General features: G+C 46.3%; 1 protein-coding gene across 1 annotated transcript; it reads right to left on the bottom strand.

The window, feature by feature from the left end:
- Positions 1-3,511: 3,511 nt before the first annotated feature.
- Positions 3,512-6,829, bottom strand: LOC116662621 (microtubule cross-linking factor 1-like). Its single transcript, XM_032476398.1, has 2 exons — positions 6,047-6,829; positions 3,512-3,785 (listed from the first exon to the last, which is right to left on the bottom strand). Exon 1 carries the CDS (start codon positions 6,645-6,647, stop codon positions 6,048-6,050), a length of 600 nt encoding a protein of 199 aa, XP_032332289.1. The 5' UTR covers positions 6,648-6,829; the 3' UTR covers positions 3,512-3,785; position 6,047.
- Between the last annotated feature and the right edge of the window lie 1,966 nt (positions 6,830-8,795).

Here is an 8,795-nt window from a genome sequence, read left to right as displayed (position 1 = left end):
CCACCTTCTAGTATAATATATAATATCTATTTTTTTGTTGTTTATACTTTATCCCTATATATTTTAACATAAGTTCCAAGAGGGTAGTGATTTTGTACATTTCGTTTACTTCTGTATACTGGCTAGTAGATAATAAATATTTGTTGAACAAATAACATTCAATTATTATATTCAGATCATCAAAAACCACTAAGAATTTACTGAATTTAATATCCATTCATGATATTTTTAAAACTCCTTAGAAAACTAGAAATATTAGAGTATTCTCTCAATCAGACAAAGGTAGCTTTAAAAAAATTCTACAGGTAAGGTAACATTTAATAGTGAAATATTACATTCCTTCCCCCAAGGCTAAGAATTTAACAAGGATATCCACTCTCACCATTTCTATTCAATATGGCACTGGAGGTCTGAACCAATGAAATAAGGCAAAAAGAAAAAAAGGCATTAATATTATCAAAGATGAAGTTAAACTGTTTTCTTCAAAGATGATGACTCTCTGTGTAGAAAATCCAAAGGAATCTATAAAATGTTAGGACTAGTGAGTGAATTTAACAGTATCACAGGGTATAAAGTCAACACCCCAAAATTCATTTTACTTTTAAAGACTAACAAACACTTGAAATATAAAATTTTAAAATATTTATATCCTCAAAAAATTAAACACAGGATTACCATATGATTCAGTAATTCCACCTCTCATATGTAAACAAAAGCATTGGAAATAGAGACTTGAACAGGTATCTGTACACCAATCTTCATGGCACCATTATTTATAATAAACAAAAGATGAAAATAATGTCCATCTATACATGACTGGATAAGCAAAATGTGGTATTATATATAGTAGAGTGTTATTATACAGTCTGAGAAAGGAATGAAATTATGACACATGCTACAACATGGACAGGTGTTAAAGGCACTGTGCTAAGTGAAATAAAGCAGAAGGACAAATATTGTATGATTCCATGTATATGAGGTGCCTAAAACAGTCAAATCATACAGACAGAAAGTAGAATGGTAGTTTCCAGGGCTAAGCAAGGGAATGGAGAGCTATTGGGTCTGAAATGATAGCTATGGCCATAAGTTAGCAACGTTTGCTAGGAACTGGGTTGATGTTAACTCTGCTAGTTCTGATCCATAGATCACAGTCCTTTGTAGATCTATGGTCTGTTGTAGACTTTGTGTGTTAGGTGCAGCATTTATCACATTTTATGTACCGCATTATATATATGACATTCAGTAGCTTACCCTTCTAAATGAAAAGATAAAAGGACTATAGATGAGTAGATTCTTAGTGAGTTGATCCCCGCCCTCTCCCATTCCCACTAATTTGGTTAGAGACAGCCAATACAGAAGATTCTTTAAACATGTGGATGAGGATAGAAACTCAATCCTTAACCATTACACATTTTCAGGACTGACTTTAAATTAAATTTTAGGCTATCATTAGCAATGTACCGCTATTCTCAGGTTTCTTTTATAGTCTCTTGTTTCGATGACCTTTTCGTACTTCGGTCTTTGCTTAATTTCATTCAGAGGTAGAAAATATGGTAATTTTTAACAACTCCTTTGTAATTCTGCAAATACAAAGGAAGTTTTAAAAAGGCAGATTTAAAAGAAAAGAATTGATTTGATTCCAAAGCTGGTATTAACATATTTTAATGCAGAGGAAAGATAAGGAGCAAGATGAATCTTAAGGTTATAAGAGGCCCATCAAATTGACCTACATGAGCTCACAGAAGTTACACGTTTCCTAAGGCCAAGGAACTGTTTCATGACCTTGAAGGGTATATTACTATTTCTATTTCAGTCATTACATTTTCAAACATTGGAACTGCTCACATTTGGTTCACTGCACAAACCAATCACTTAGAATGTTAAAGAGCATGACTTTGGTCTCCTGGAGACAGCTCTTCTGTGATTGAGCTCTCGTTTGCATGGCCTGTCTACCTTCCCTGTGAATTTTTTTTTCTTGTTTGTTTTTTTTTTTTCCCCTTGTCAGCCTATATTGTGAATGCAACTGATAGAACAAACACCAACACCTAACACTGGAAACTCTCTCCTCTGAACTCATTTGAAACACATGCTGAGGTTCTCAATCGGCAAGTTTTATAAAATGTCAGAACGTTTTAGAGTTGGGAGTGATTGTTGGACTCATTATAATCACACAGGGAGCTTAAGAAAATACTAATGCCTCAGCCCCACCTTCAGAAATTCTGAATTAACTTGTCTGGGGAAGACTGCAGGCCCCTATGTTTTTAAAAAGTTTTCCAAGCAATTTGAATGTCCAGCCAATTGGAGAACCACTGGGCTAGTCCCATTCGATCAGATAAAAACAGAAATTCATATAGGATTGGACATAGCAAAGGGCACAAAACTAGACATCAGAATAGCTGAGACTAAACACTGACGGCGCCGGCCCTCCCCGCCCCGCAGAGGCCCGCGCGGCCTCCCTCCGCCGCGGGGACCCGGGGTGGCAGCCGCCGCAACCCCCGTCCTTCCCGCGCCCCGCGCCCTGCCGCCGCCGCCGCCGCCGCCGCCGCCGCCGCCGCCGCCGCCCGCACTCACCTCAGGGGCGCAACCGGCACAGCCGGCCGTCGGCCTCGTTCCCGCCGAAGCGTCTCGGTGCGGTACTCACTGCGCGGGCCGGTTCTTCCCCGGCGGTCGCAGGGGGTTCAGGGGTGGGGGGGCGGGGAACGGCCGTCACACGAGCAACGAACCGAAGCGCCGCCTGGTGGCATTTTCCACAGGCCGGCGCCACCGCAGCCGCCTTGGGTCCGCACAGCCCCCTGCCGGCCGCAGCTCTTGCTGTCTCGCCCAGCCGACAAGCCTCCGCGGACAGGGGAGGGAGCCGCGGCGCGAGTCGGAGGCCGGGCGGGGGTATGCGCAGACTCTTTCCTCTGGGGACTGCGCGCATGCGCACCAGCGGGGCGGGACCCGCGGCCCCTGTGTGGGGGCGGGACCCGCGGCCGCTGCGAGGGGGCCGGCCCCGCCAAGGGGCGCTGGTCCGGCTCCGCCAATCGCGAGCGCCGGGTACCTCTTGGCGCGGGCGATTTGAATGATTCGCGGCCGCCCGAGGTGGCGGCAGGTGGGCACGCCGCTGCCCTTTTGAGAGCTTCTCTGAGATCGGAAGGGGAACCCGCCCCTCGTCCTTTCGCCGGAGCCCCACCCTCCCCAGGCCGCGGGACTGGCGAAAAAAAAAACAGCTGGGAAAGTAAAACAACACTGACTTCAGGATAACGGTTACCTCTTTGGATGCAAAGAAGGGAATGGGATAAAGAAAGCTGAAAAAGAAACTTCAAGCATTTGTATATGATTTGATTTCTTAAAAGAAAGATTTTTAAATGCTAACATTTTGCCACAATGCTTCAATGTTTTGAAGAAATAAAATGTTAATATGTAATTTTATTACATAAAAACCCAAAATATAGCCATGCATATGCACACAGATATGCATATTTTATATGTAAACATAAACAACATGATTCAATGAATAAAATGATAGAGATTTTCTTTATCATTGAGCTTTATTATTTTCCTGAACTTACGGGTATTCAGGTATTTCAGGGCTCCAGAGCTTGCCAGGAGACGCACATGTCCATGAAGGCCAGTCCCCAGCAGGGAAGCAGGATGGAGCCCCAGGTGCAGGTAGGTCACCGCACGATGGGGGTACTGGGGATGGTCGAAGGCAGGCAGGGAGGCTCGGGGTCAGGCAACGGGGAGGGAAGCATCGGGGTGTATGTGGGGCACAGGTAGGCCAAGGCAGGATGCAGTGAGGGGCGCTGTGTGGGACCCAAGTAGGAAGGGAGGGGAGGGGTGCTTCAGGAGCCAGGGTCGGGCTATCCCCTCCCCCCACCTCCTGCCACCTCCCAAAGCAGCAGCTGAGTCCCTCCTGAGCTCCCTGTCGGACAGGCCCAGCTTTGGCATCTGCGTCCTTGCCCCAACTTGCTACACGGCTCCCCTCATCTGGAGCCCCCGGCCCACTTTTCTTTCCCACCACAGACTGAATGCATCTTTGGACATGTGGCTGGCTCTGGGATGAAATGTTTCCAGGGCACTTCATTGGCACTCTTAACTCGTGTCATAACACACTGAATTGTTTTATAAGTACGTTTAGAAATAGCTCATTCACAAGAATATCAAACTTCCTCACTCTTGGTCAACATTGACAGATTGTAATTTAGCTTAGCATGTTATACATACTCCAGTTAAGTATTTTTCCCCCTTTGTCTGTGATCGTCTACAGATAAAACTGGCCTGCTAGTAGCTGAGAGTCCATCTCTGCCTTGGCTCTTTCATTTTTCCTGAACTTCCCGTGTGGGATAATTTCTCATATTGCTTTCCCTGATCCTAACTTACTTATTATAATTAAGCGGGGTGTAGGAATAGGAATATAGTATAGTTATGAATGTACAATAACATATATTCCATTATTCTAAATTGATTTAAATTTACTTAAAAATTATAGTTGAAGATAGAGTGCCTCATTTGGAAGGGAAGGGGGTCTACAGAATATTTGCTTTTATAAAGGGGGTATTGGGTCCGAAATGATAGCTATGGCCATAAGTTAGCAACGTTTGCTTGGAACTGGGTTGATGTTAACTCTGCTAGTTCTGATCCATAGATCATAGGCCTTTGTAGATCTATGGTCTATTGTAGACTTTGTGGGTTAGGTGCAGCATTTATCACATTTTATGTACCACATTATATATATGACATTCAGTAGCTTACCATTCTAAATGAAAAGATAAAAGGACTATAGATGAGTAGATTCTTAGTGAGCTGTTCCCCGCCCTCTCCCATTCCCACTAATTTGGTTAGAGACAGCCAATACAGAAGATTCTTTAAACATGTGGATGAGGATAGAAACTCAATCCTTAACCATTACACAGTTTCAGGACTGACTTTAAATTAAATTTTAGGCTATCATTAGCAAGGTACCGCTATTCTCAGGTTTCTTTTATAGTCTCTTGTTTCGATGACCTTTTCGTACTTCGGTCTTTGCTTAATTTCATTCAGAGGTAGAAAATATGGTAATTTTTAACACCTCCTTTGTAATTCTGCAAATACAAAGGAAGTTTTAAAAAGGCAGATTTAAAAGAAAACAATTGATTTGATTCCAAAGCTGGTATTAACATATTTTAATGCAGAGGAAAGATAAGGAGCAAGATGAATCTTAAGGTTATAAGAGGCCCATCAAATTGACCTACATGAGCTCACAGAAGTTACATGTTTCCTAAGGCCAAGGAACTGTTTCATGACCTTGAAGGGTATATTACTATTTCTATTTCAGTCATTACATTTTCAAACATTGGAACTGCTCAGACTTGGTTCACTGCACAAACCAATCACTTAGAATGTTAAAGAGCATGACTTTGGCCTCCTGGAGACAGCTCTTCTGTGATTGAGCTCTCGTTTGCATGGCCTGTCTACCTTCCCTGTGAATTTTTTTTTCTTGTTTTTTTTTTTTTTTTTCCCCTTGTCAGCCTACATTGTGAATGCAACTGATAGAACAAACACCAACACCTAACACTGGAAATTCTCTCCTCTGAACTCATTTGAAACACATGCTGAGGTTCTCAATCGGCAAGTTTTATAAAATGTCCGAACGTTTTATTAGAGTTGGGAGTGATTGTTGGACTCATTATAATCACACAGGGAGCTTAAGAAAATACTAATGCCTCAGCCCCACCTTCAGAAATTCTGAATTAACTTGTCTGGGGAAGGCTGCAGGCCCCTATGTTTTTAAAAAGTTTTCCAAGCAATTTGAATGTCCAGCCAATTGGAGAACCACTGGGCTAGTCCCATTCGATCAGATAAAAACAGAAATTCATATAGGATTGGACATAGCAAAGGGCACAAAACTAGACATCAGAATAGCTGAGACTAAACACTGACGGCGCCGGCCCTCCCCGCCCCGCAGAGGCCCGCGCGGCCTCCCTCCGCCGCGGGGACCCGGGGTGGCAGCCGCCGCAACCCCCGTCCTTCCCGCGCCCCGCGCCCTGCCGCCGCCGCCGCCGCCGCCGCCGCCTCCCGCACTCACCTCAGGGGCGCAACCGGCACAGCCGGCCGTCGGCCTCGTTCCCGCCGAAGCGTCTCGGTGCGGTACTCACTGCGCGGGCCGGTTCTTTCCCGGCGGTCGCAGGGGGTTCAGGGGTGGGGGGGCGGGGAACGGCCGTCACACGAGCAACGAACCGAAGCGCCGCCCGTTGGCATTTTCCACAGGCCGGCGCCACCGCAGCCGCCTTGGGTCCGCACAGCCCCCTGCCGGCCGCAGCTCTTGCTGTCTCGCCGAGCCGACAAGCCTCCGCGGACAGGGGAGGGAGCCGCGGCGCGAGTCGGAGGCCGGACGGGGGTGTGCGCAGACTCTTTCCTCTGGGGACTGCGCGCATGCGCACCAGCGGGGCGGGACCCGCGGCCGCTGTGTGCGGGCGGGACACGCGGCCGCTGCGAGGGGGCCGGCCCCGCCCAGGGGCGCTGGTCCGGCTCCGCCAATCGCGAGCGCCGGGTACCTCTTGGCGCGGGCCATTTGAATGGTTCGCGGCCGCCTGAGGTGGCGGCAGGTGGGCATGCCGCTGCCCTTTTGGGAGCTTCTCTGAGATCGGGAGGGGAACCCGCCCCTCATCCTTTCGCCGTAGCCCCATCCCTCCCCAAGCCGCGGGACTGGCAAAAAAAAAAAAAAGAAAAAACAGCTGGGAAAGTAAAACAACACTGACTTCAGGATAACGGTTACGTCTTTGGATGGAAAGAAGGGAATGGGATAAAGGAAAGGTGAAAAAGAAACTTCAAGCATTTGTATATGGTTTGATTCTTAGAAGAAAGATTTTTAAATGCTAACATTTTGCCAGAATTCTTCAAAGTTTTAAAGAAATAAAATGTTCATATGTAATTTTATTACATAAAAACCCAAAATACAGTCATGCATATGCACACAGATATGCATATTTTATATGTAAACATAAACAACATGATTCAATGAATAAAATGATAGAGATTTTCTTTATCATTGAGCTTTATTCTTTTCCTGAACTTACGGTTATTTCAGGTACTTCAGGGCTCCAGAGCTTGCCAGGAGACGCACATGTCCAAGAAGGCCAGTCCCCAGCAGGGAAGCAGGATGGAGCCCCAGGTGCAGGTATGTCACGGCAGGATGGGGGTACTGGGGATGGTCGAAGGCAGGCAGGGAGGCTCGGGGTCAGGCAACGGGGAGGGAAGCATCGGGGTGTATGTGGGGCACAGGTAGGCCAAGGCAGGACGGATTGATGGGCGCTGTGTGGGACCCAAGTAGGAAGGGAAGGGAGGGGTGCTTCAAGAGCCAGGGTCGGGGTATCCCCTCCCCCCACCTCCTGCCACCTCCCAAAGCAGCAGCTGAGTCCCTCCTGAGCTCCCTGTCGGACAGGCCCAGCTTTGGCATCTGCGTCCTTGCCCCACGTTGCTACACGGCTCCCCTCATCTGAAGCCCCCTGCCCACTTTTCTTTCCCAACTGTGACCTGTGCTCAAAGGCCCCGCTGGCCGGGACACCAGACCCAATGCACCGTCCCCGGGACACCAGGGGGATTACCTTGTTCTGCTGCCCGGTCACCTGACCCTCTGTCCCTTTTCTGGTCCCTTCCACACCCACTTGTCAGCTGAGGCCTCTGTCCTGGGTCTCAGCCCTTCTAGGGAAAGCCAGAAGGCCAAGGGAACCAGTGTCCCAGAGCCAGCAGCAGGGGGAACCAATCTGACTCCCTGCTGCTGATGCCAAATGAAGAGCCGTGTTATAGAGGGACAAAAACAGGCCCCAGGTGAAGTTCAAAACCTGATCTTCATAGCCCTGTGCTTTGGCTCCAGTGACACCATCTGGCTCAGGACTCCTCTCCACTTCCCCCAACCAGAGGGTCCCGGGTGATTTCTAAGTCTCTGTGAGCCTGGGCCTCTTAACCAGACAAGCAGAGGTTCCTTTTTCCCTTTTACATATGTAGACACGTAATACATTCCAATACAAAGCACGAGCAGGTACGCAGGGCGCCCCGCCACCCTCTGTCCAGCCCCCACCACGAGTAAACATGTTTAGTCACTTCTAGAATTTATTTAGATTCTTTTTCTCAGTTTGCACAAAAAGACACGGCCTAAGCTACAGAGATGCTTCCTCATCGGTACAGAAAACAAATACTGTTAGGGGTCTGTGCACGTTGATCCATTAGGTAGTCGGATTCTTCCTGGGTGTTAGGAACATTAGCCCCTTATTGATCTTTCCTGGAACTTGTGGTTTGTCCTTTTTCACTTAGTATATCATGCTTTTTTAGAAAAAAATTGTATTTAACCTATTTTTTCTTTTATGGCTTCTGTGTTGTGAGTTAGCGTTAGAAAGCCTTCCTTCTGACAGGTTTACAGGGGAATTCATCACTGTTTCCTCCCAACACTCTATATCTTTGTTTTTCTACATTTAAATCTTATATCCATTCAAAATATATCATGGTGAATGGTGTGAATAAGAATACAACGTTTTTTAGATCTTTAATTTATTGTTTCTTCCTAGTAATCCATGAATTTTTAAAGAATATAAAATTCAATCCCCTGTAATTTATTTTACGTACAGCAAGAAGTAGGGAGATGGTTTTATTATTGTTTGTTTTTGTCTTTTTCCAAGTGACCAACCACTCAAAACAGCATGTAATGAGAAAGAAAAAAACCTCTTTTCCTTCCCATTTGAAACCCTCTCTTTTCCCATAGGATGCTCCCGTGTGTATGTCTGGTAGAGCATCTTCTTTAAAACAGGACTGCATTTTTTATCTGTAAGCCTTGTCTATAT

The sequence above is a fragment of the Camelus ferus genome, unplaced genomic scaffold (genome assembly GCF_009834535.1).
Source record: "Camelus ferus isolate YT-003-E unplaced genomic scaffold, BCGSAC_Cfer_1.0 contig926, whole genome shotgun sequence".
NCBI classification, from domain to species: domain Eukaryota; kingdom Metazoa; phylum Chordata; class Mammalia; order Artiodactyla; family Camelidae; genus Camelus; species Camelus ferus.
This window is presented reverse-complemented; position numbering and strand designations above follow the sequence as displayed.

Excerpts from the sequence above, each read along its gene's own strand:
- LOC116662621 (XM_032476398.1), bottom strand. The coding sequence starts at position 6,647 with ATGGGGCTACGGCGAAAGGATGAGGGGCGGGTTCCCCTCCCGATCTCA.